The 27,357-nt window shown below is 42.7% G+C and overlaps 1 protein-coding gene across 2 annotated transcripts; it reads left to right on the forward strand.

Annotated features, from left to right (window-relative positions):
* Positions 1-357: 357 nt before the first annotated feature.
* Ercc3 (ERCC excision repair 3, TFIIH core complex helicase subunit) lies at positions 358-27,357 on the forward strand. Of its 2 annotated transcripts, none has more exons than XM_076865623.2 (15): positions 358-477; positions 795-1,000; positions 1,628-1,864; positions 3,410-3,459; positions 3,899-4,034; positions 4,221-4,385; positions 4,833-5,037; positions 6,524-6,838; positions 8,805-8,989; positions 12,695-12,897; positions 19,156-19,252; positions 20,272-20,389; positions 23,212-23,330; positions 25,149-25,301; positions 26,751-27,357. In XM_076865623.2, the coding sequence occupies exons 1-15, from the start codon at positions 429-431 to the stop codon at positions 26,880-26,882; spliced, it is 2,370 nt and encodes a 789-aa protein (XP_076721738.1). In that variant the 5' UTR covers positions 358-428; the 3' UTR covers positions 26,883-27,357. The 2 variants fall into 2 exon arrangements, with proteins under 2 accessions (XP_076721738.1, XP_076721739.1); XM_076865624.2 differs by having other exon boundaries at positions 358-456.

Consider the following 27,357-nt stretch of genomic DNA (forward strand, 5'->3'; position numbering starts at 1 on the left):
TCACATAACTCCACTTAGGAGGGGAATTCCAGGACCACTCTAGAATGGCACCTGCCCATTACTCTGGGCCGTGTTATTTTACCTCAGAGCACTTCGCACCATATTTATTCGTTTATGGCTCCTTTGGAACTTAAATTCTAGGACAAGGCCTTTAATTTGTTCAATGTTCTACCCCAGCGACTATGGCAAGCTGCCGGAAGACCCCGGCGCTCGACAATCACCTCACTTCCGGACTAGAGGTCGTCCGCAACACGCAACCGAAACCCGTTAGACCTCTCCAACCCTTCCCTTCCCGGACCTGAGACCAAAGGCGGGACTTCCTGTGAGTGGTGCTAAGCTTCCGTTGTGGGCCGGAAGTTCCTCTGAAAGAAGACGGCACGGTGAGCGGACGGTGCTGGGGGTGTCCAAGAGCTGTTAACGTCGCTGCCATGGGCAAAAGAGACCGGGCGGACCGCGGTGAGAGGAGGCACGGGCGCGGTGTGTCTTTTCTGTTCCTGTCGGCCCCGCCCTCACCGCTCGGTGTCAGAGCTGCCCGGGGTGTATTGGCTGCGGCCGAGCCCGCGCGTACACCGTGTCCCGCGGACCGCCGGGCTGGGGAGATGCTGGACCTGGGCGCAGCCCTACCAGCGGCTGTGGGTGGGAGGAGGTTGAGGGACTCGACGCCTGCGGGGTTCAGATGGCTCTTGCTTTGGAGATCGAGGCGCCCCTGGAATGAAGCTGCTTCCAGGTTCCTGCCCGTAGTGCATAGTGAACTGAGATTCACGCTGGGCTCACTTCTGTGTCGGTATCCGCAGACAAGAAGAAGTCCAAGAAGCGGCACTATGAGGATGAAGAGGAAGATGAAGACGACACCCCTGGAAACGACTCTCAGGAGGCAGTCCCCTCGGCGGCCGGGAAGCAGGTGGATGAGGCCGGGACCAAAGTGGATGAATACGGAGCCAAGGACTATAGGCTGCAGATGCCACTGAAGGATGACCACACCTCCAGACCTCTCTGGGTGGTAAGCATGCCTTCTGTCAGGCAGGGCCCAAAGGTCTAGAGTGGCAGCTAAATCTTGGACATTCTTAGACCCCAAAATGTCGGATACAGCCTCTCGGAACCAGCTGGGAGAGGCAACCAGCTGTTTGAACAGCTGGTCACACATAGGTCAGCCAAACATGCTTGGGCTTTCTTCATCTCTAACCCTTTCACTTCCACTCCTTCCCTAGTTCTACCTACTACATATTGGAAAGTACTTTACTGGCCTAATAAATAGCATTTATTCTGTTAACAATTTATTTCATAATTTTTTAGTAGCCAGCTTTTGCTCAACATTAAAATAATTAATGTTCTATACTCAGTTGAAATCTAGCCAAAAAGTAGCTTGAGGATAGCCAGTAATGTGGGGAAGATTTTCCTCTGCAGAACAGTGGGAAACGGATACTAATTTGGGAAACCTCTTCTGTTTTCCCCTGCTCTTCTGTATCTGGTTAAAGTAACAGTACCTACAGTTCTCTGAAGTACTGGTTGCACAAGTATCCCTGGTGTCAGGTGGCTTATCCTTTCTTGATAACAATATGGGAAAGAGTCTTGAGTTTTTGCAACTCATTAGTTTTCTTGTCTGTTGTGTTGATTTTGTGTTTCTCAGGCTCCTGATGGCCACATCTTCTTGGAAGCTTTCTCTCCAGTTTACAAATATGCCCAAGACTTCCTGGTGGCTATTGCAGAGCCCGTGTGCCGACCAACCCATGTACATGAGTACAAGCTAACTGCCTACTCCCTGTATGCAGCTGTCAGTGTTGGGCTGCAAACCAGTGACATCACTGAGTACCTCAGGAAGCTCAGCAAGACTGGAGTCCCTGATGGAATTATTCAGTTTATTAAGGCAAGTCGGGGCTGAGGCTAGCATTTCTGCCTGCCTTGACAGTGTGGTAATAATGGGGCTAGATGCTACTGATTATCATTCTATGATAGCCATGAAAAAGTGCCATTTGTATCTTTTGTGGGAAGCATAATAACAACCCATTGCTATTCCTGTGGACTCAGTGTTGTACTAACACAGTGGGGGTAGTAATTCAGACATATACTAGCCAGGGTTATTTGGGAAAGCAGTCCAAAATGGGTGATGTGGTGGAATGGATTGTGTCCCCCAAAATTTGTATGTTCAAATCCTGATGCCTGTGATTATATTTGTTTCAACCAAATGAAGACCTAAGAGTGCGGCTCTGATCCAATAGGATTAGTATCCTTATTAGGAGACACTAGAGAGCTCTATCTGCCTCCATGTTGTATTGCACAATGAGAAGGTGGCAGTCTATAAGCCAGGAATAGAACCCTCACCAGAAATTGAATCAGCAGGTACCTTGATTATGAATTTCTAGCTTCCAGAACTCGGAGAAAATAAAATGTTGTTTAAGACACCCACTCTGTGGTATTTTGTTATGGCAGCCTGAGCTGACTGATACAATTGCCAAACTCCATTTAAGGGTAAATACTTGCATGAGACTCAGAGTCAATGAGTTCTATTAAGGGTAGTAAAAAAGAACTTCAAATATTGAAGTAATGTTTGAGCAGCATTTGAACATGGATGAATGCTATTCAGAAGAGATGAATGGTGACTTTCATTATCTTTGCCTGATCTAATGGGGGAATTTGATTCAGATTCCAATTCTGGAGTGGCAGAAGAGGCCATTAGGCATCCATTCCCAGGGAAGCTGGCAGGAACTCTGGAGAGAGTTCTTTTTTCTTGCAAGATGTCTAGAGAGGGGACTTTTCTGGAAATGTCCTGTATTGGTCCCTGGGGCAATGCAGTGGTGGATCAGAGGGGCAGCAGGGGTAGGCAGCAGCCCAAGGTCTGAGTGGAAGATTTTTATGGCCACCACATAATCTCTGCTGGATTCCTTCCTGAAGGTTGTTGGGAAGCTGGGAGGATTTAAGCTGTATTCCCTAAATTCTAGTTGAAAAAATAGGAACATTGGTGGGAAGGCTAGGTGGTTTTATATTTTCTTTATGCAGCAAGTTATTAGTTATTACTAAGTAATTACTAAGTATATACTCCATGCACGCTTGTATGCTAGGAGCTGTAGTAATATTGTTGTGATAGGATAAACCTCTGGATTAGGATGGGGGCTGTTGGCATGGAGAAGAAAGTAAAATGGGAAACACAAAAAGAGGAGTTTAAGCAGTGTTTTATAAATTAAGAGATGTGGCTGAGAATTAGCTAGGCAGGAGGAAGATTTTGTCAAAAAGCAGAAGCCAGTGAAAGAAGTTCTGTTTAGGCTTATCTGTTTTAGGATCATACAATGGGTTTTGCTAAAGTAAACCCAGCTGTTCACTTGGTTGGAAGATGGTAAGATTGATCAGTAGAGAATGTTTCTGAATGAGCTGTGCATTGCTAATTTTGCCTGTTGGGTGTTGTGTCTACTTGCAGTTGTGTACTGTCAGCTATGGGAAAGTCAAGCTGGTCCTAAAACACAACAGGTAAGAGATTCTTTGATAGGCCCATCCCAAGGCACTGTCATCCTCCATGCACTAGATAGGAGGAAGGGCTGTGGGCAGGAGCTAATGTGCATGGGCTGTCTGCTCTGTGCACACATCTCACTCCCCTGAAGCACAGATAAAAAGAACAAGAGATGTGGCCCATGCGGGAAATTCATTTGCTGGCCACTGTGTTTCCACTAGCAAGGGAGCTAGGGCTCAGACCCCTGCTGACTTGACTTCAAGGTAGGGATTTGCCCCCAACCCTCATGTTTTGTCAGAGCCAAGCTGTGATTTGGCAGATAGTTGTAGGGGGGGCAAAAGAGTAAGGAAAGTCATTATGAGGCCACTATTTCCAGACCATTGAATCAAGTGATTAGCATATAATCTTTTGGAAATGAGGAAGTGATCAGTAGGCACCTCCTTCCTTTCCTGCTTGTAGGTACTTTGTTGAAAGCTCCCACCCCGATGTCATCCAGCATCTTCTCCAAGATCCAGTGATCCGCGAATGCCGCCTGAGGAATGCTGAGGGGGAGGCCACTGAACTCATCACAGAGACTTTCACAAGCAAATCTGCCGTGCGTGCGTGGGCTCCTGGGTTACCTAGGGTCTGGATGTTTGGGATTTCAGCTCTCTCCTTTACTCTAGCACTGGCAATCTAGCAGCCCAGCCTTTTACTCCCCCTTTGCAACTTTATTTCTTGTTTGATTATGTCAGGGTCAAATGTTTTGTGCAAGTCCAGAAACCTGCCTTTCTCTTAGCAGATTTCTAAGATGGCAGATAGTGGCAGTGGGCCTTCTACTTCCCGGGTGGCAGATCCACAGGGTAAATCTGACATCCCTACGGACTTGTTTGACTTTTATGAGCAAATGGACAAGGATGAAGAAGAAGAAGAAGAGACACAGACAGTATCCTTTGAAGTCAAACAGGTTAGTGAATGCACACTCCTTGCTTCTCCAGTAAATGTGTCCAGCCCTGCGCTAACTTCCTCTGTAATATGTGTGAGAGAAAGAGATTCCTTTTTGTTCCTTAGTTGTATTCCCCATTTTTGTGCCTGTGGGCCATCATGTTATTCTTCCTCAGGCTACAAGGCTGGTCCCCACAAGTTCACAGAGACTTTCACAAGCAAATCTGAAGAGATATGAGAAACAGTTGCTGAGAATCCATTTGATTCTGATAGAGTTCGTTTTGCCAGTGTTACTAGTTTGGATTGCTTTTTGTGCTTTAACCTAATTGTTAGCAAGCAAGATGTGAAATATATTCTTTTGGATAAAATGCCATTTTCTGAACATTGGATTCAATGGAATATGTGTTGTTTTTTAACATACTTTTGGAGTTAACAAGATAATAAAACCTCCTTCATACTGACTCCTCAGGAAATGATTGAGGAGCTCCAGAAACGTTGTATACACCTGGAGTACCCTCTGTTAGCAGAATATGACTTCCGGAATGATTCTGTCAACCCTGATATAAACATTGACCTGAAACCCACAGCTGTCCTCAGGCCCTATCAGGAGAAGAGCCTGCGGAAGATGTTTGGAAATGGACGCGCACGATCGGGAGTCATTGTTCTTCCTTGCGGTGAGTGGAACCTGAATGAGGAAGTTGGCCAGGCTTCTCTCTGGACCTGCCAGCTGCCTCCCACTCTCCCCAGGCAGATTTTCCTAAGTCGTACCTTTCCAAGGGACAGCTGAGGTTAGGTACTTCCCTATTCATGACTTGGCAAATATTTATTGAATGCTTACTGTGTGTGGCTCCTTGCTTAAGCCCTAGGGCTATGGAGCTCCTTCAGCTGGGGTACAGACTGATAATAAACAGATTAAGCAACGTATTAAATCTCAGGCGATGGTAGAGGACATGAAGAAAACCAGAGCAGGTATGGGGTGAGAGAGTGCTGGTAGGCATTCTGTGTACAAGAGAGTTAGGTTTCTATTCTGCAAAATCGGGCTAATGATGCATGGATTTGTTTGTTCCTGAAGGGCTTCTGATGGTGTGCAAGGCTGAGAAAAGTCAGCAGCAGCAGCAACATTGGCACCTGACCAACCTCACTTATCCTTAAGAATGTCAAGTTCCCATCCACAAATTAAAAAAATAAAAAAAGTCCTTTCCTACTAGGTTCTTAACCAGAGGCCACATGACTCCTTTGGGGACTACTCCCCACCCCCACCCCACAAAGTCCCTAAGACATGGGTCTCTGCCTTTAGTTTCCGTCTTTTTTTTTTTTTAAACTTCATAGGTTATTTTGATGGTAAAGGAAGAATTTGTGTTGAGAGGAATATTGATTTTTATTTTGTTCTTTGGGTGGTGGATGATAGTAAACTCACAAGCTTTTAGAATTTCACCTTCTTTGTCTTTTCTAGTATTGTGTACACTTTAAACACATGGTTTTTAAAAATATTTTTTAGTTGTAGTTGGACACAATACCTTTATTTTATTTTTTTAATGTGGTGCTGAGGATAGAACCCAGCGCCCTGCACATGGTAGGTGAGCGCGCTATCACTGAGCCACATCCCCAGCCTCCCTTTATTTTTACATGTGGTGCTGAGGATTAAACCCAGTGCCTCATGCGTGCTAGGCAAGCACTCTACCAATGAGCCACAACCCCAGCCCTTTAAATGCATTCTTAAGCCCTGTTTTCTGTATAATAATTAATAGCTGTCATTTGCCGAGTCCTTCCTTTGCAGGATGTATGCTAGGTGCACTGTTCCTAGCACCAGTATCTTAAGGCCACCGGCAAGGTACTTCTCCATCTAGTTTTCCTTTCTTTAAAATAGTGCTAACAGGAATATTTCTTCTCAATGTTTGGTTTTAAAGTTTCATCATTTAAAGGGGATCTGTGTAAGGTTCTAGAGAAGGGCCCAGCACCCACTGATTTTACTCGTGTGTAAAGTGGGCATGCCTCTTTATAAAGAGGAAAGCAACCTGGAGCAGTACGTGCCTCACAAATGTCTGCTGTGAGGACTACTATAAAAATTTTGCCTAGATTCCTGTGCTAAAGAGTCCCTGCTCATCCCCGTCCTTCATTTCAACCTGGCTTTTGGTAGGATTATCCCTTGATTTCTTATAGGTGCTGGGAAGTCCCTGGTTGGTGTGACTGCTGCGTGCACTGTCAGAAAGCGCTGTCTGGTGCTGGGCAACTCTGCTGTGTCTGTGGAGCAGTGGAAAGCCCAGTTCAAGATGTGGTCCACCATTGATGACAGCCAGATCTGCCGCTTCACCTCTGATGCCAAGGACAAGCCCATAGGCTGCTCCATTGCCATTAGCACGTACTCCATGCTGGGCCACACTACCAAGAGGTCCTGGGAGGCTGAGCGAGTCATGGAGTGGCTTAAAACACAGGAATGGGGCCTCATGATCCTGGATGAAGTGCACACTATTCCAGGTTAGCAGGCTGAAGCTGAGCTGTCTGCTGCTTATTGTAAAGACAAAGATTAATTTTCAGTTGTTGGGTTGGGGGAGAACCTCCCGTGTTAGTCCATGCAGATGATGAGGGAGACTTGCTGGCTGGCTTTTAACTAATTCTTAAGCATGGGTAGGTGGGACTGGATGCAGGGGTGTGTACCTTCATAGCTTTCTTAATCACTGACTCAGGGTACTCATCTAGAAAGTAATATTTTCTTCTTTTCTTTATCTTTTTCTTTCTTTTTTAGTTGTGGATGGACACAATACCTCTATTTTATGTATTTTTATGTGTTGCTGAGGATTGAGCTAGCACCTTGCACAAGCTAGTCAAGTGCTCTATCACTGAGCCACAACCCCAGCCCCCTCTTCATCTTTCTTATTGTTGCAACTCACTTTACCCTTTACCCATTTTTATGGTCCTGTGAAACTGGACCAGGAGCCCTGCCTAGCCCTTGTAATAGTTTTGTCATTTATTTGAAGACTTAATATTTGTCCCTAGTTAATATCTAATAGAAGCTCTAGCCATTTGTAGTCAATTCCTATTCTCTAGCCTCAGGCAACCACTGAACTGCTTTCCATCTCTATGGATTTGCCTTTTCTGGAAATTTTCATATGAACAGAATCATACCTGATATATTTTTTGTGTCTGACTTCTTGTACTTTGCATAATGGTTCTTCCATGTAACAACATTTTGGAGAGTCTGTTCCTTTTATTGTGCATAGTCTTCTAGGCAAACCTTTCTCTTTATTTGAAATGGGATTTCACTACATTGCCCACGCATGTGTTGAACTCCTGGGCTTAAGTGATCCGATACCTCAGTCTCTCATTAGCAGGGGCAAATGGTTTGCGCCACCATGCCTGGCTAGTTAAACCTTTCTTCATAAAACAGATTTCACGGAGCCCTGAGAAATAAATAAGTCCAAAGTTGAGATTACTCTAATAAAGTGAAATGTGAAGCATACATAGAGCGTTCAAAACATTGTTCTTTTTGCTTTTTGAATATTGTTCAAAGCATCTGGTTCTTTTTGTGTAGTGAAAGCTCCTCCAGCATCTGTGGATGTCTGAAGATCCCTACTTGGTCTGTTCACAGCAGACCAGGTAGTGATCCAGATGTCTTTGGGGTGCAAGCATCAGGGCACAGGCCCTGTGGTAAGAAGTTACTTGGCATGTTCAGACAACACAAGGTGGCAGTGCAACTAGAAGAAGAAGAGAGTGGTAGTCAAGGATAGGGCAAGATGGAGGTGTCAGGCCACAGCAGGGACTTTGGCTTGCATCCCGAATACGTGGAAAACCATGTGAGGGATGGAGCAGAGGGTGACCAAGTTGACTTGCATGTAAAGAGATCACCATATCAAGCTTCAGTGTGTGAAACAAAAACTTCGAGTTAGACAACCGTGTTATTTCACTGTTCTTGTTTTCCAATTGTGTTTTGGTGCATTCTGGTCTCTTTTTCCTCTGATTATTGTTTTTACTTATTTCTGAAATGTCACTAGCCCTACCTTTAATTATGTTGTACCATAAGCACAACTCAGTTCAACCTTCTGTCTAGAATTTTTAAAAGTTGAGCCCATGAAGACCTATAAATTGAGTCTTTTAAAATGAATACCTTATACTCTTTTTGAGTTTGATAGATGAGAAAGAATTATAACATTTAGAACAAAGGAAGAAAAAATAAGTTATTAGTTGACCAAAGTGAATCTGATTGGTGGTGTCTGGAAAGGGGAGTTTCTGCCCCAGTCACCCCTAGGTGCTTGATGCTTGGGGCAGAATGATACCTGGGGTTTCATTGCTGTCTTAGGCTATGTTTTCTCCCTGGTTTCTGGGAAGATGGTGGGAAGCTGAGCCCCTGTGGTGTCAAAGGCTGGTGCTAAGTCATCATAAAGCTGCATGTGGTAATTAAGCAGTTTAGAAAGTGATCGTGTGAATGTTTTCCTTGTTCCCCCAGCTAAGATGTTCCGAAGGGTGCTCACCATTGTGCAGGCCCACTGTAAGCTGGGTTTGACTGCAACCCTTGTCCGGGAAGATGACAAAATTGTGGACTTAAATTTTCTGATTGGGCCCAAGCTCTATGAAGCCAACTGGATGGAGCTGCAGAACAATGGCTACATCGCCAAAGTCCAGTGTGCTGAGGTAGCTGGGCCTGGTTGGGTGGGTGTCTGAGGGAAGGACCCCTTCTGTGGGCAGGGGGACATGATCAGGTTAATTCCTCATGGCAGATACATAGGTCAGGACTTGGGCTAAACTGGTGTTCTGCCTACCTTTTCCCTGAGGGGTCCCTCAAGGCCACTCCCAATGTCAAAACCCCAAGAAGACAGATCGTGGCCTTAATAATTTTTTATTTCTAAAAGCACATTTTCCCAATATTTTTCTCTAATGAATATTTGCATAGGTATGTGTTAAAAATACATGTTCAAAGCTAAATATTTTTAGAAGGAACAACCACCAAAAAACCCCTTTCTGGTACTTTAAAATGACTGTCGCTCAGTGGTAGAGTAGGGTGGTCTTTGTCCTGAAAGTGTGAGAAGTGGTCTCCTGGATAAAGGTAAGTGTGAGTAACTTGTGAAGATTCTTGCTGTGTTGAAAAAATCCTCACCCTTTAGTTGTGTCTATGGAATCACCATCTAAGAACAGGTGCTGGGACCTTCAAGGCCTTCTGTTCCTCCCATTTTCATTTCCTTTCTATCTGTCAGTGCCGACTACTGTCATGAAGCTTGTATTTGTTATTGTCTTGCTTTCATTTATTACTTTACCTTCTACATATATTTCCCTTAATATATGTTTGCCTGATTTAATTTAAAAAATTATGTCAGTGGAATTGGGTTATTATGTTTCTCTGTGACTTTTGTCTTTCTCAGCATTTTTATTCTTCACATGATTCTTTATTCCTGTTTGATGGTGCACATATCTGTAGTTCATTCCTTTCAATCACTGTGTAGTATTCCATTATACAGATATACCACAGTTTGATATATAACAGAATACTACACAGCAATAAAAAAAGTTGTTTTTTTTTTTTTAACATGGATAGATATTTGAGTTGCTAAGGTGTTCTTTTATCAGCTTTTTTGGGTTTTAATTTATACACCAGTAAAATTCATACATTGTTAGTGTACAATTCTATGATGTTAGTAATGTAAAGAGCTGTGTACCTATCCTCACAATCCACTTTAAGAAAAATCCCAACACCTCACAAAGTCGCCTTGTGTCTTTTTGGAGTGTGTCTCTAACTCCTACTCCCAGTGCTGGGCAACCACTGGATTATTTTCTGTCTATAAATTTGGAGGTTAGATTTTTTTTGCCATTTGACAATGTTGCTGCTTGTTTTTTTTTTTTTTTTTTTTAATATTTCCTAGTGCCCTCTGTAAGAATTTCTCTATTCACAGTGTGGACTGTGACCTTATAGTGGACCCCTTCCTGAACGACATACTTTGAAAGAATGTTCTGGGCTGAAAGTTTCTGAATGTTCAGTAATTAGTTGTGTTAGTCAGCTTTTCCTGGCTGAGACCAGATACCAGACACAACTTGAAGGAAAAAGATTTATTTTGGTTCATAGTTTCAGAAGTTTAAGTCCATGATCAACCAGTTCCATTGTTGTAGGCCTAAGTTGAGGAAGAACATGGCAGAAGGATATGATAGAAGGAAGCTAATAAAATCTTGGTACCTGGAAGAAGACAGAGACAGAGATAAAGAGAGAATAGGAGGAGAGAGACAAGGAGAGAAAAAAGGACACATCCCCAGTGACCTACTTCCTCCAACCATACTCCTCCATTGACAACCATTGGCTTTATTTTTCCTAATAAATTGTTTCCTGCTTATAGTTTCCACCAGTACCCACACTTAAGTAATGAGTAGATTAATCAATCCACTGATAAGGTCAGAGTCCTCATAATTCAATCACTTCCCCAAAGCTCCACCTCTGAATATTGCTGAACTTGGGACCAATCCCTCAACAAATGAGATCAGATCCTAACCATAATATGCTCAGCTGTTTCCCAAAGTGGGTGTTGCAATAATCAGTAGTGATCGATACTTCACATCTCCTTTAACACCAAATAGTGATTTTTTTCTTTTGATTTTTACTAATCTGTGAAGTGTGAAGTGGTATCCCTGTATGGTTTGAGTTTATATTTTCCTATTTACTAATGACATATCATGAGCCATTTGTGTTTCATGATTTGTGAAATGTAGAATTTTAAAGATTACACTGTGAAAAAGAACTGCATTGGCTATAAAAAATAGAAACTCATAGAGTCACAGGTAGGATGTGGCCCAGAGGGAAATCAGCAGCACCTGTGGAATTTGAGCTCCACTTGGTGTTTGGCTAATAATGTTGTCCACTAATTCTGCAGGGCTGGCATCATAAAGAATTGGTCTGTCAGGATTGTATAGAAGTGGCACTGGCTGTGGGAACTTTATTCCTTATTCTGTCAAACACATGAATTTGAAATTAGTATTATTTTTTATCAGCCTCTGAACTTGCCAGCTATGGAGTTTTGAGTGAGATTTAGGGTGCAGGCACAAGGATTAATGAAAGCCCCTGATACCATGACAGGATATGGTAGCTTGGTGGCAGAGCGTTTTGCACTCATACCCCTGAGAGTCTAATAAAGTGCTCCTGGCCCTGCTAGGGTGTGGGGCAAGGGAGGAGTTCTCAGGAACATTGATGACTGTGTGCGAGGTGCGGTCTAAGTGGAGAGGTTCCTAGCATCAATGGTTGGAAATCTGGTTTCCCTTACTTGCACATAGCATGAAAATATTTCCCTGGGTATGATAATGTTTAAAAATCTTTGTTACATGAGGAACATGAGAGTGTGCCAGTTTAACATTATGTATTAGATTTTGTTTAATTTTGTGAATATATTTATAGCTATACAGTAGTTCCCCCTTATCCCTGGGAGATTTTTTCTAAGACTCCCAGTGGATGCCAGAAACCTCATATAGTACCAAATCCTGTAACCTCATGCATTTTCCATCTTTGCTAAGCACTTAATGTACTATGGCAGAAAATTTTACAGTGTGTAAGGTGTAACAGCAAAACCAACAATAATTTTTTCGCCTTTACAATTTCACAGATAAAAGGTTTGAACTTAACACAGCTCTTAGAAACATCAGCATGTGATTTTTTTTTCTTTCTCAGTAAATTGAGAACTTTTACCTTTTTTACATGCTTCTCTTTGACACATCCAAATTGTTAGCATCACTACTCTTGTGCTTTAGGCCATTATTAAGTAAAATAAGGATTACTTACACAAACACTGAGATATTGGGACAGTCAATCTGATAACTGAAATGTCTACCAGATGATTAACAAACAGGTAGTTACACAGTGTGGATAGGCTGGGGAAAGGATATTCATATCCTAGGTAGAGTAGAACAGGTCCATGTGAGATTTCACTGTGCTTCTCAGAACCAGTGTGCAAGTTAAAGTTTGTGGATTGTTTATTTCTGAAATTTTCCATTTAATATTTTCAGTCTCCCATTGACCATGGGTAACCAAAACCACCATAAGGGAGGACTGCTGTTTTGAGATAAAATTCATAACCATTGGCTTTGTTTTGAAGAATTTTAAAGCTAATTATGCTACATGAAAGGAGCTTCAGAGTCTCCAATCATGTGATGTCTAAACTTGCAAAATGACCCTTTTTCTGGTTTTTTTTTTTTTTTGAGAGTGAGAGAATTTTTTAATATTTTTTTTTTAGTTTTCAGTGGACACAACATCTTTATTTTATTTTTATGTGGTGCTGAGGATCGAACCCAGCACCCCGCGCATGCCAGGCAAGCGCATTACCACTAGAGACATATCCCCAGCCCGACCCTTTTTCTTATTGCATCCAGGTTTGGTGCCCAATGTCTCCTGAGTTTTACCGGGAATATGTGGCAATCAAAACTAAGAAACGAATCTTGCTGTACACCATGAACCCCAACAAGTTCAGAGCTTGCCAGTTTCTGATCAAGTTTCATGAAAGGAGGAACGACAAGATTATTGTCTTTGCTGACAACGTGTTTGCCTTGAAGGAATATGCCATTCGACTGAACAAGTAAGAATTGAAACCTTGGAGTTTCTTCCAGACCAGTTTATCTTCCCCACTGAGAGGAGCAAAGGTGCCTATTTCTTGGGATCTGTAGGTCTGGTTCTCTGCTCCTGGTCCCAGGAGCCAGGCAAGACAGAGAAGCAGGTGGTCAGAGTTGGAGGTTAGAACATATAGGAAGGTGGAGCTTGTTTACCCTGACCTCAGAGAATAGGGGCCATAGAGTTGTGCAGTGCTGGTGGGCACTATCTCAGATCTAGGCTCCAAGTGTGCATGGGAATTGGTGTTTGGAGTTTCAGGCCAAGTGAGCACTGTAGGTGGAAGTTAAGGCCAGACTGTATGGTTCAGGGGCAAAGAAGGAAGGCAGGATGGGCTGGGTCAGCATTCTAGGTGTGGATTAGTATCTGAACCAGAACTTTTTGGGAACTGCTCCCTGAACATCCTCACCAAATCACAACCCATACCTACACTTAACATCCTTGCCATGGCAAAATTCCTGCCAAGTAAGAAAGAGGAGGCTTGTGTTTCTTCCTGCCTCAAAAGGATGAGGTTCTCTTTGGAGACAGGTCCTTAATTCTTTTTGTAGTGGTGGATAGAGAAGAACGAATATAGACCAGCTTCTTCCTAGAAAGCTGTGTGCTAGGAGTCCTGTATCTATGTATGATTCAATCCTCACCTCAGCCATATGAGATTATTGTATGAATTGGAAAATAGGCATAGAAAAATTAAGATTTCTCAAGTTTCTAAAATTGTACTTTTTTTAGATTTAGAAAAGGTATTTATTTTTATCCAAGTTAACATTTAGATTATTATGAAAAAATAGTTCTCTGTACCTCTGTTTCTACCTTGTTCTCTGAAGGCAGCCACTTTGAATCTTTATTTTTTTCCCCCTTCATTTACCTTCTTATTTCTAAGTAGTTTATGCAGCAATTTCTGGATTATCAATGGCAAGAATTGCCTACTACCTTCCTACTACAGGAGCTGAGGGTGTAGTTTTTTTTATAAACACCACTTTCTACCCCACCTCTTTGTTTTCTTTCCCACCATGCTCCCAATACGGTAATGGCACAAGTTTGGGATTAAATTAAAATTCAGTCCTGTGTCATTTTGACTGTATAAGTATTGTTCAGATGGAGATATGTAAATGTACTATGATTATGTTTTCTTTTTTTTTTGTTTAGTTGTTGCTTTTGTGTAGTTTTCCATACACTTGATTACTCTTCTCCAGAATTTTCACATAATCAGAAGCTCCCTCTCAATAGTGTCAGGTAATCTCTAAGTTCTGGTTTTTCTCTTTACCTAGTCAGATTCATTATTCCTCTTCCGCCTCTGTTCTGGTTTGCTTTTTACCTAGGACTAGGAATACCAGCAGCTGTCATCTTGGGCTTCCCTTGGACATAACCCTGGGCCTCACCTTTTTAATTGTGTTGAACCACTATGTCCTAGTCTCAGGTCTCCTCTTTCTTAGTCACTTATTTTGTTGGAGCAAATGCTCCATTAGATTCTTGAGGTTTTTAAGACTTAGAGTGCTTGTATATGTCTTTACTCAACTCCTTCAGTAGTTTGGCTGGTCCTTGGTATTTATTTACATTGAAGCTTCTGGTGTGGCTGCTCACGAGTCTGGTACCATCCAGTTCCTGTTTGCAGTCTGTTGTGGTATTTGTGTTTCCTTCTTCTATTAGATAGGATGATCTTTCCCTCTCTTTTTTTTCTCTTTTTAAATTTCAAAATGCTATGCCTAGTTCAGTATTTTTTCTTTCATTGTAATGGACATTCATTAGGCCCTTTCAGTATGGAAACTTGTGTCCTTCAGTTCTGAGAGTTTTTTCTCCTTTTCTTTGCTAATCATCATCTCTTTGTTTTCTGTTTTTAGAATCCCTATTGGTTAGATGTTAGATCTTCTGAACCACTTCACCCATTTTCATATCTTTTTCCTCATATTTTTATCCCTTTGTCTTCTAACACATCTATTGAAACTTTTGTTAATTTCTGAGAGGTTTTTTTGTTTGTTTGTTTGTTTGTACTGGGAATTGAACCCAGGGGCCTATGTCCCTAGTCCTTTTTATTTTTTATTTTGAGGTAGTGTCTTGCTAAGTTGCAAAGACTTACTGCAGTCTTCTGAGTCACTGGTATTATAGTTGTGCACTACTGTGCTTGGTAACAAGAGTTTTTTTTTTTTTTTCCAAGTATTTATTTTTTAGTTGTTAGTTGTAGGTGGACACAATACCTTTATTTTATTTTTATGTAGTGCAGAGGATCGAACCCAGTACCTCACATGCTAGGCAAGCGCTCTACCTCTGAGCCATAACCCCAGCACACAAGAGTTCTTTATTAATAACTTTCTTTTTAAAAGAGAGAGAGAATTTTTTTTTTTTTTTAGTTTTTGGTGGACACAACATCTTTATTTTATTTTTGTGTGGTGCTGAGGATTGAACCCAGCGCCCCGTGCATGCCAGGCAAGTGCGCCACCACTTGAGCCACATCCTCAGCCCTATTAATAACAGAGGTAGCCAACTGTGGCTCTCTCATGTGTAATGGAATGAGAATTAAAAATTTTGCTAATAACTTTTTTTTTTCTTTTTTTCTTTTTGCTTGAATATAATGTCTTTTTATTTCGGGCTATGAAAGCTTTTGAAGCTTCCTTCTGTTTTCTTGCACTGTCTCTCTTTGTGGGTTTCTTTTTTTTGCTTTGATTCTTTTAACTTCTGTCTTTTTTCAGAGTTTTGTAACCTGTGGCTGCATTTTCTTATTTGAGAGTCAGTCACTAAAAAGGTGACAAGCCATTCTGTATGTCTTAGTGGACATGGACCTCCCTACAGAATGATCAGGCAGGCACCTGACTGTTTTATCCAGAGATTGATAAGATATAAGTCAGTATCTCTAGGTCTTTTCTTGGGGTCTGATCTTTTCTCTGGAAGGAAATTTTCCAGCCCCTGGGTACCAGTGTGTGGGAACAGAGGAAATGGGGTTGTGAAGTCTTAGCCTTGAGGAGATGCTTTAACCTTCATGCTTCACTTTCTGTCTTGCTTTTGCCCTCAACTCTGCTGATGTCCTGAGTATAGACCTTCCTTTTTCAGATCCTGGAAAGGAAGGCTTCGCCTGAAGCCTGCTGTGGGAATCAAGCCTGCTGTGGGGCTGAGTCTCTGCTCCTTATCCATACTCCCAGGCCTGCTGTCTGCCATCCTGCCTGCCACCTTGCCTTCCAGCACAAGTGGGCACCAGTTCTTGAACTCTTCTGTGTTTTGCACAGAAAATTGGCTTGTTCTCTGTTGACTTTCCCTCCTGCCAGCCCAGCTTCTGCTTTCCCTAATCTGTTAGCTCAGTCACTGTACCAGCATCCATCTGCTTTTCAGCTTCCAAGATGTTACCCACTGCTCTCATCTGCTGTTATTTCTTCTGTTCTTCTTGTGGGTTTTTGTCCTTTTAACCCTTTACTGTCAAATTAGTGTCAGTTCAAGAGCAGCAGCAGGACAGTGCTTCTGTTTACTGTGTCATATTTAATAAGTATATTCCTCTACCCTCCTCAGTGCTCATCTGGAGACTTCTTCAAGTGGCCTCCCCACGCCTACTTTGAAACACCCAAGGCTTGCTTGTGACAGCAGCCATTTGAGCCTGTGGGCAGAGATGTTAATTTGCCTGGAGCTGGTGCTGGCAGTGCTAAACCAACCTGACAGAGGGAGAAGTAGCCAACTGTAGCTCTCTCATGTGTAATGGAATAATTTTCAAATTTTGCTAATAACTCTTTTTTAAATTTTTTTAATATCTGGCTTTTAAATGTAGAAAGGGGTCAGGCATGGTGGTATACACCCGTAATCCCAGTCGCTCAGGAGGCTGAGACAGGAGGATCACAGAATTCAAAGCCAGCCTTAGCAACTGGTGAGGTGCTAAGCAACTCAGTGAGACCCTGTCTATAAATAAGATACCAAATAGGGCTGGGGATGTGGCTCAGTGGTCAAGTGCCCCTGAGTTCAATCCTTATTACCCCACCACCACCATCAAAAAAAGGGGCTGGGGTGTGACTTGGTGGTTAAGTGCCCCTGGGTTTAATGGCCTGCTACCAAAAAAAAAAAAAGTTAAAATGTTCTTTGTTTGTCCTGTTTTCTTGATTTTGAAATGATTCTGCGAATTCATTCTTAACTTACGATGGACAACCTGATGTGTCCAGTGGTGGTAAAGTGGGTTCTTCCAGCTTTAAAGAAAGGAATGGGGTCACCGCACAGTTGCAGGAGACACTGTTGAGGGTATATGCAATGTGAGATAATGTGGAGTATCATCTGTGGAGACACACTTTGATTTGGGTACTAGCTCCTCTTTATAGGAGTTGCATGACCTCAGTAAAGTACTTCACCTCTCTGAACCTCCTTTTATTTCTTGGTCACTTGGAGCTACCACAGGGATTTCTAATGCCTGGCATCTCACAAGGGGTCTCCAAATGTTTGGTTCTTTTCCTGGAGGGTGGTTCCCTTTAGGTGTTCCTGTATGGGGGAAACCTTCAGATACTGAGGAACTCACATTGTGTGAGAAGTTTTTTCCTGGTGGTGGAGGAATAGTAAAAGAACCCTCTAAAAATCTGGGTGTCAGGAGACAAACTCTTTTTTTTCAAAATTATTTATTTATTTATTTATTTATTTATTTAGAGGGGTGCTGGGGATTGAACCCAGGAGCACTTAGCTACATCTCCAGTCCTTTTTATTCTGAGACAGGGTCTCACTGAGTTGCCGAAGCTGGCCTCAAACTTGCAGTCCTCCTGCCTCAGTCCCATGGGTAGGTCGCTAGAACCACATGCTTGTGCCACCACTTTCAGCAAGACAGGTTTGTGGCTTCCCAAGTTTTTTTTCCATGACACACAGAAAATGATGGATTGTGTGGTACCCTGATACTTTCTATGTCAGGTGAGGCAGCTTATGTCTAGGTTATCCTGTGGCAGTCAGCCTGGGTGTGCAGCTGTCCCAGATTCTGCCCAGCCTCTGTGTGGCTGAGGGGTTTGTTCTCAGGTACATCTGAGATCATCTTGTGGTGTATTGTTGGGTTTTGAGTAGTACTGCACAGAGTTGCAAAAGCAGTGCATCCTGTGTGCTTACCAGGCACTGTCCTGGACACCATTGGGCCTGGCCATGAGATAGCCACATCTGGGCTCCATTCCCTTGGGCTCCTGTTTTTTCATTTCTTTTTTTTTCTTTTTGATACCAGGGAATGAACCCAGGACATTCAACGACTGAACCACAACCCCAGCCCCTTTTTGTATTTTATTTAGAGACAGGGTCTTGCTAAATTGCTTCATGCCTCACTAAGTTGCTAAGGCTGGCTTTGAACTTTCAGTTCTTCTGCGTCAGCCTCAATAAGTTGCTAAGGCTGGCTTTGAACTTTCAGTTCTCCTGCGTCAGCCTCCTTAGCTGCTGGGATTATAGATATGCACCATCTCACCCAGCTCTGGCCCTGAACCTTTTCTGTAGATTGAGGAACATGAAGAACCTTAATCTTTTTAATTCTGATGGATATTGGCAATGACAAGTGGGTTATTTTTATTTTTTTTTAAGTAGTACTAGCTCAGTGCTTGACATAAGTAGGCCCTGGATCTTTATTCCTGTCTTCTTTGTGCTTGTTGTCATCATCATTACTGTTGTTAGGGTTTTGGGGAAGCTTTGGAAACTGACTACCAACACATTCCCATATAGAAGACAAGGATATGACCATCCTAGGTGCCATAGGCAGTGACCAATGAGGTTCCCAGAGGCTTGTGCCCTTGAGCAAGGAGCTAGAAACTGAAGAGAAACTTTTGAATTTGGTATTCTGTGAGTGCAGTGGAGAAAAGGTTGAAGGGCCCTTTTCTACTTTCTGCTCATTTCTTGGAGGTTGTTTGTGACATTGGAGAATGTTGTGTTCAGCCTTTGTTTGGATGTAGAATTGTTTCTTTGCTGCTTCTCTTAGGCTTCATGAAATCGAAGCTTATCCTTACCTAGAGTGACAGATGTTGGAGGAGGAAAAAACTATAGGAGGAAATAAATAAGTCAAAAAGGGAATCTTGAACAGGGTGGTGGGCCTGGGCCTAGAAGCAGAGGGGGACAGGCTGGGGCTCTTGGGGGAGGCTGGCAGGGGTGGGTCTGTAGCTAGTTGTTGTCATGGATCTTCTCATATCCCAGTGGACATGACCTAGGGCTTCCTCTCAGAGAAGATCTTGCTTAAGCTTATTTTTTCCATCTGCTGTGTTTTCAGGATAACTGAGGTATGATTCTGTGATTTTTCTAACACATCTGTGTTCTTCTTTAGACCGTATATCTATGGGCCTACATCCCAGGGAGAAAGGATGCAAATTCTTCAGAATTTCAAGCACAACCCCAAAATCAACACCATCTTTATATCCAAGGTTTGTGTGGCACATGGAATAGTGGGGGATCCTAGCACCCAATCCCAGAGGCCTAGGGAGTATACTCTTTCCTGGACAGTCAGTTCATGTTTATCAAAAGATATTCCCTTGTACATTTTTATTCCTACATGCCCAGTCTGGGATCGTTAGGATTTTCATGTGTCATCTATAAAGGCTCTTCACTTAGCTGAGATTCTTCCTACCTCTTCTTGGGATGTAGGAATTTTAGATTGTATTTCCTAGGAAAGGAACTAAAGTTCTTTCCTACTATCAGAAGCTGTGGTCTGATGGTTTAGAAGTCATTCAGATGAAGACAGACCTAAAGCCCAGAAGTGTATTTTCTCTGTAGGGTGATCATAGGTAGGAAAGTGAGCATTAGACCCTGCCTGTGGCCCTTTGGTGGTCAACTTCCCAAGTTGGACGTCCTGCCCATAATTAGAATCCCGTGCTGGGCAGCAGCCCAGGCCACATTGTCTTGTAGGTGCTGCTGCTGGTCTCAGTGATTATCAGATGATTTTGACCTATTTCTATAGCCACAGAAACAAGAAAATTGATTTGGGTACTAGCTCCTCTTTATAGGAGTTGCATGACCTCAGTAAAGTACTTCACCTCTCTGAAGAAAATTGACGTGAGTTTGTGTTATCTTTGCATGCAGCACTGTGAGCCTTGCTGAGCTGCAGTAATTTTTTGGTGCTGTTAGAACCCACAAGGTCCTAGAGAGGCAGATCCTTCAGGGTGGGGTCCACTACTTCACTTTTCTCTGTATCAGAAGGACCTTTGTATGGAGAGGAGAGTATTTTTTTAAATGATCTACAGAGCAGATTTAAATTATAAACCAGGGCTAGGGATGTGACTCAGTGGTAGAACACAGCTTAACAAGCCCAATGCCCTGGGCTCCATTCCCAGCATACAAAAATAAATAAGTAAAATTTAAAATTCTGAACCAGTTGATTTTGTGTGTCTGTGTGTGAGTGTGTTGTAAAAACCTTCCTAAGCTTATAGCTGCTTCATTTCTATAGGTAGGTGACACATCATTTGATCTTCCAGAAGCCAATGTCCTCATTCAGATCTCATCCCATGGTGGCTCCAGGCGGCAGGAGGCTCAGAGGCTAGGACGTGTGCTTCGAGCCAAAAAAGGTAACAGCAGCTTTTCCTCCTCTGCTGTGGGTGAAGAGTCTCCTCTGGATCCACTTTGGTTGAGGAAGGGAGGGATGAACCACAAATGTGTTTAGTGCCTCAATCTTTGTCCCAGGACCAGAAAGACCCTGAAGAGAGGCAGTCCCAAAGCAAGGTTCAACAGTCACATGGTCCTCGCTTTTCATATCATGGGAGTGAACATGAGGGTGTTTTCCATGGCAGTGGCCTGCAGTTCACATGAGTGTGCTCTCAGCTAAGCAGTCTTAGTGAGGGGGCTTCCTGTGTGTATTGATACAGCAGAAGGACCCAGACCTGAACCATGGGCATGGCAGGGACGGATGTTGCTGAGATGTGGCTGCCTCTTTCCTACTGGGACCAGGCACATCCTGAGACAAGGAAATAGGCCCTGTCCTCAGGGAATTTTCTTATCAAACCAGGAAGCACCTAAACTACTAGGATATTTGAAAATGAAAGACTAGTGGACATAAGTTGGAATTATATTGTATTTAAGAATGTTTAAGGCAGCTGGTTGATTATATAATAAATAAAAGCAAGACAGATAGTCAGTGTAGCATGGACTGAGCTCCAGATTAGCTGTGTGACGTTACGTACATTATTAACCCCTCTGAACCTTGGTTTTTCCATCCAGAGTGGGGGTGATTGTGCTGTCTTGCTGAACTGTTGTAGGAATGAGCCTATAAAACAGAATACAGTAGGCTACTTGATAAACTTTTATTAACTGAATATAGTCTGTTAGCAGATGTGAAAATAACTCATTCCTTATTCCTTATTCTTTCTCTCACATACAAAAAAAGCAAAGCTAATTTGAAAACACCTTTGAATTTGATTACAATTGTATTTTCTCAGTCAAAATATTTTGGCATAAGATATCTAGCCCTTTGGAATAGTGGGGGATCCTAGCACCCAACCCCAGAGGCCTAGGGAGTATACTCTTTCCTGGACAGTCAGCTATTCTAAGAGAAACCATTGAATTCAAAGGCAGTACACAGATTCTTAACCTCCTGATATTTGAACTGTGAAGCAGAAATGTTCAGATTTTCCTGAAGAATCATATCTTTCAGGCCTTAGTATTTTCTGTCCTGGTTTCTGTGCTCATTGTCCCTGGTTAGAGGTTTTCTCTCTGAACTGCTGTTTTGTTGGCTTGTTTTTAATCAGGGGTTTAAGCACCTGTGATCTTCTTAAAGTATACAGTTCAGTGATTTTTTTAGCATATTCACAAAGTTGTGCAGCCATATCACAACATACACTTAGAATATTCTCTTCACCCCCCAAAAAGAAGCCCTTATCTGTTACCAGTCATTCCTCATTTCCCTTGCTCCCAATCCCTCAGCCCTAAGCAACCACTAATCTACTTTTGTCTCTATATTCCTATTCTGGATGTTTCATTAAAAGATCACACTGGGGCCCTCTGTGACTCGCTTCTTTCACTTAGCATAATGTTTTCAAAAGGATTACTCAGGGCCTGGGGTTGTAGCTCAGTGGCAGAGTGCTTGCCTAGCATGTGTGAGGCACTGGGTTCGATTCTCAGCACCACATATAAGTAAAAAATAGAATAAAGGTCCATTGACAATGAAAAAAAAAATTAAAAAAAAAAAGGATTACCCGTATGTATCAGTACTTCATTTTCTTTTTGTTGCCAATTAATAATCCACTTATGAACATACCATATTTTATTTATCTATTGATGGACATTTGGGTGATTTCTGATATTTGGCTCTTAGTGCTACTGTGAAATTCACATACAAATTTTTGTATGGATGTTTTCAGTTCTCTTGGATATATACTTAGTAGAAATTGCTGGATCACGTGGTAATAACACTGTGTTTAACATTTTGAGGAACTTTTTCCAAAGCACCACTATACAGTGCATGAAAGCTCCATTTTCTTCATATCCTTGACAACAGTTGGGATTATCTGTCTGATTCTACCATCCTGGTGGAGAGGAGATGACATCTCACTATGTTTTTTTTGTTTTTGGTACTGGGGATTGAATTCAGAGGCACTTGACCACTGAGCTACATCCCCAGCCCTATTTTGTATTTTATTTAGAGACAGGGTCTCACTGAGTTCCTTAGTGCCTTGCTTTTTGCTGAGACTGGCTTTGAACTTATAATCCTCTTGCCTCAGCCTCCCGAGCTGCTGGGATTACAGGAATGTGCTACCACGCCTGGCTCTCATGGTGTTTTTTTTTTTTTTTTTAATAATTTTTTTAGTTGTATTTGGACATAATACCTTTATTTTATTTATTTATTTTTTTAATATGGTGCTGAGGATTGAACCCAGTGTCTCGCATATGCTAGGCGAGTGCTCTACCACTGAGCCACAACCTCAGTCCTCTCATTGTGGTTTTGATTTGCATTTCCCTGATTAATGGTGTTGATGTGTTCCTTGGTCATTTGTGTATTGTCTTTAGAGAAATGTCTGTTCAGATCCTTTGCCCATTTTATAGTTGGCTTATCTGTCTTACTGAGTTGTGGTAGTTCTTGATATATTTTAGATGCAAAACACGTCGGGGTCAGTTGCTTTTCTAAAGTTGCTTTGGTTTAATCCTATTTTAGATGCAAGTACCCTATCAGATATGTGCTTTGCAGGTATTTGTGGATTCTTTTTTAGTTTCTTATAGTGCTCAATAGAGGCACAAAAGGCTTTAATTTTGATGAAGTCCCATGGGAAAAAGTCCGAGTTTTTCTGCCTTGCCTGTAGAAGTTTCTCACTGTGGTGCTTGCTTCCAAGCCTGGGACTTAAAGCTCCTGGCATTCTAACATTCTTCTTCCCTACTTTCTGTCACCTTCTCCCTGCAGGGATGGTTGCAGAGGAGTACAATGCCTTCTTCTACTCACTGGTATCCCAGGACACACAGGAAATGGCTTACTCTACCAAGCGACAGAGATTCTTGGTAGATCAAGGTTATAGTTTTAAGGTATGTATCCACTAGGTCTCTGGCTAGACCATGACCAAAGCCTTTCTGGTATTCTGGCCTCCAGGAGAAGTGGGGGCAGCAGCCTGAGACAGACCTCAGGTAGGCAGAGAGCCTTAGGATATTAGAGGCTTTGCCTCAAACTCCTTTGTCTCTGCACAAACTACTGGAGACAGCATTCTGATGTTGGTGGGAAATATGGGAAATGTGGTAGCTTGTCCACAGTGAGGTGCCTAGGCGCTGTGGCCAGCCCTGTACAAGAGTGAGCCTCTTAGGGTTCCTTTCTCAGACTGGTGCCGCTTCCGTTGTCTAGGATTGTCTTTACTTTCTCAGCTGATAAGCCCCAGCATCTTCCCAGATATTGGAACCATCTGTATCATAAACTGGGTCTTTAAATAACTTGGGAATTACTAAAGCTTTGGCTAATTTTCATTGGCTGGGATAATTTGCTTTCTTTCCCATTGTCATAACTTGTAAGTTTGTGTTAGGATTTAGTGTCCCAAAGGGTTTTATGGGGGTGGGGGGTTTCTGGAAGCAGGGGAAAAAAATTCCCCTTGTGGTCTACTGCAGGAATATTGCTAAAACACACATGTTTCTTAGGTTCTTGTTTTGCAAAACACCAAAGCCCCCTTTTTGAATACATTTTCAATTGTCTTTTTTCTTCCTCTTGGTGCTAAGGATGAAACCCAGATCCTCATGCATGCCAAGCATGTCCTATACCACTGAGCTGTACCCCTGGCCTTCAGTCGTGTCTCTTAGTGTGTTGGAGAGTTCCCATGTTTAGCCTTAGAGGACAAGATTGTCTGGCTTCTCTTTTAGCCAGGGGCAATGACACTTTTCAGACCTCTTAGGCTTGACTAGAGGACAGGACACCTTGGGTTTTGATCCCAATTTTTTAGAAGATTTGCATCATCCATGCTGATAGTAGCACTCATAACTCTTGGTCCTTGCAGCACCTCAGGGTAACAGGAATGCCAACTCAGAAAGAAAACTCTGATTCTTTAAAAGGCTAGCCTGGCAGGTACATGTACACATGATGTCTATGTTGACCAACCTACCTTTGTCCAGAGCAGCCAGTAAGAGTTCCCTGGGTTGTGTGACCTTGAGCCATCGTGCCAGGGCAGATATGTCCCACTGATTGTAGTCTGGATTCTGGCCACCTAAAGGACTCAAATCCTTATTTCTAGAAGTTTTCCTTTTACATTATGCAGAGAATTGGAGTGTGTGTGTGGGTTGGGGGGAGGTAAGGGGTTACCTTTACGTAATCAGCCCAGGCTTTCTGCAGGTTTAGGTAAGTCTCATAGTAAGTTATCCCTATAGATGTGAAAACCCAGTTTCCATCATACTGTCATCTTGTTTTTTTTTAAGAAAATATCTGTCCAATAAATTCTCAGTTCCTGAAATTATTAAGTGCTTTCCTGCTAGAAGCCCTGGGTGCCAAGCATAGCAGGGTGGAGAATCCTTGTCAAAGGACACAACTTTAGTTGGTTTCCCTTCCTTACCTGGTTCAATATGGGAAGACTAGTGAGGGACTACAGTTACTAGGGTTCCTGTTGATCTTCTATGTGGGATTATTTATTGCTCTGCACTGGGAGCAGAGATTCCTCTGTAATTCCTTCATCTCTGAATTGGAGTCATTAATGTAGCTGTTACAGGCAGCTCTGAATCTGGTCTCTAGAACACCAGAGAGGAGCCTCTCCATTGGCCACCTGACCGGCTGTGTCTATGGGAAGGAAGCGACAAGAAGTGGACTTGGGAGAAGGCTGAGTGGTGCCAAGGGGAAGATAACTGAAAGGGACGCATCTGCTTTTGAATTTGCAGGTGATCACAAAGCTTGCTGGCATGGAGGAAGAAGAGTTGGCATTTTCCACAAAGGAGGAGCAACAGCAGCTCCTACAGAAAGTCCTGGCGGCCACTGACCTGGATGCGGAGGAGGAGGTAGTGGCAGGAGAGTTTGGCTCCAAGTCCAGCCAGGTGAGCCAGTGGGTGAGGCTGGAGTATGGCCACTTACATATGCACACATTCTTGGGGGCAGGGGCTGCGGGGTTTGGAGACAAACTTGGGGGAAAAAAAAAAAAACCTTGGAGAAGAGAATAATAGAAACAACTCTGATTAATCTTGTGGTGCACATCCCTTCCTGAATATATGTTGTCCAGCTGTCTGAACTCTCAGTGGCTGTGATTCATCTCCTGCTTGTTCATCTAACAGTCTGGCAGGAGCATTTGTTAGTATATTGGTGTTGGAGCCCAGGAAGGTGAACAGGTGACTCCAGACTCTGCCTCTCAGTCTGTGGGGGCAGAGGGTGAGGTGGCAGTGACAGGACAGTGCCTGTTGTTGGCCTTGGGCAAGTCAGCTCGCTTTTGGTTTCCTCCTTAGTGATAGAGCTGAGCCTTCTACTCTGGGAGATGGGTCTGAGGATCAGTTTGTATGGTAGCTTCAACATGTATTTTGAAAAATTTAGAGTTCTTTTAAATTTACTGAGTTCCTGCTTCGTTCCCAGGTAAGTATAATGTGGTGTGATTAATGAGAGCATTGTCATGGAGAATTGTCATTGAGCCCTTTCAAGGAGAGAAGGGCAATTGAGTCAGATGCTGTTGAAATTCAATTAGTATTAAAGCCAAAAGGTGACAAGTGGCTGTAACAAGGTAAGAAGGAAGCACCTCTCATCTGAGCTGGTACTGCCCTACCTTCAGCTTAAGACGTCCTCCTGCCAGAGGTTTGTAGCTTACACTGAGACCCAGAAAGGCCTGGGTCTCCGTGGTTCTCACTGGCCCTAAGGTGAGGCCCTAACCTTGAAGTCAGTGCTTGGCAGCATATTTCCCCTGTAACATGGATTCAATGGTGTGCTGGGCTCTGGGCCGAGCCCCTGACCTCTGTGATTTCTGTTTATACCTCATCCGTCAGGACAGATGTGGGTATCTCCATTTTACAGATGTGTTCATTGAGGCATGGACTTTCAGTACTTGCCTGACCTCTCCCAGTGAGAGGTGGGGCCATGAGTCAATCCCAGGGCTTTTGGCTTTTTCCTTGATTCAAAGTTTTTTTGTGATATCGCAGCGAGATTTAAAATAATGAAACTGTTGAAGTTGTCATTAAGGAAAGCAGTGTAGCATTCTAATTAAGAACAAGAGTCTCAAACCTGATTGCCTGTGTTCAAGTCCCATTTCCTTAGGAGCTGTGTGATCTTAGACAAGTTACTCAATCTCTAGGCCTGCATTTCCTTTTCTGTAAAATGAGGTTTATAATGATTATAAGGACTACATGAGGTCATACATGTAAAATGCTCAGAACAATGCCTGAGACACAGTGACCAGTAAACATTGTTTAAAAATAATAAAGTATATTGAATTTGATTATGAATTTATTAAATGAGTCTTTTCTCTTGGAGAGTAACTGTAGCTTGGGTTCTCCTCTGCCTCGCAGGCATCCCGGCGCTTTGGCACCATGAGCTCTATGTCCGGGGCTGATGACACCGTGTACATGGAGTACCACTCATCCCGAAGCAAAGCTTCCACTAAGCACGTGCACCCACTTTTCAAGCGCTTTCGGAAATGATACCTACCCAGGTTACTTGGTTGAAGACTGGGTGCTTGGTCCCAGCATTGGAAAGGGATTTTTCAGTGTAACATCTTCTCTCCATGTCTATGTACTTTACTGTAGCACCAGCCAAACTGATCTAAACTCAGTATCTGCTGACCATATTGAAGAAAATCAACACAGAGGTTTGGTTCTGCCTTCATGTGTCACCCAGGTTTTAAAAAAGAAGGCAAGATTATTTTTTGATTTTTTTTTTTTTTTCAAACTTGTTTAGGAGTGGGTCATTCCTGTATATAAAAATTTGTACTGGGGGCTGGGGTTGTGGCTTTCACACGTGAGAGGCCCTGGGTTCAATCCTCAGCACCACATAAATAAATAAAATAGAGATATTGTGTTCAAATATAACTAAAAAAATAAATATTAAAAAAAATTTGTACTGTTTAAAAGATGTTTATCTTGATGCTCAGCTGAATAAACAAAATGGAACATTTCA

This window comes from Callospermophilus lateralis, chromosome 9, assembly GCF_048772815.1.
Source record: "Callospermophilus lateralis isolate mCalLat2 chromosome 9, mCalLat2.hap1, whole genome shotgun sequence".
Classification (NCBI taxonomy): domain Eukaryota; kingdom Metazoa; phylum Chordata; class Mammalia; order Rodentia; family Sciuridae; genus Callospermophilus; species Callospermophilus lateralis.

Bases quoted from the DNA above. Each gene is read 5' to 3' on its own strand.
- Ercc3 (XM_076865623.2), top strand. From the start codon at position 429: ATGGGCAAAAGAGACCGGGCGGACCGCGGTGAGAGGAGGCACGGGCGC. The intron at 1,865-3,409 runs GCAAGTCGGGGC...GTCTACTTGCAG, and splicing joins GAATTATTCAGTTTATTAAG to TTGTGTACTGTCAGCTATGG. The intron at 20,390-23,211 runs GTAACAGCAGCT...TTCTCCCTGCAG, and splicing joins TGTGCTTCGAGCCAAAAAAG to GGATGGTTGCAGAGGAGTAC.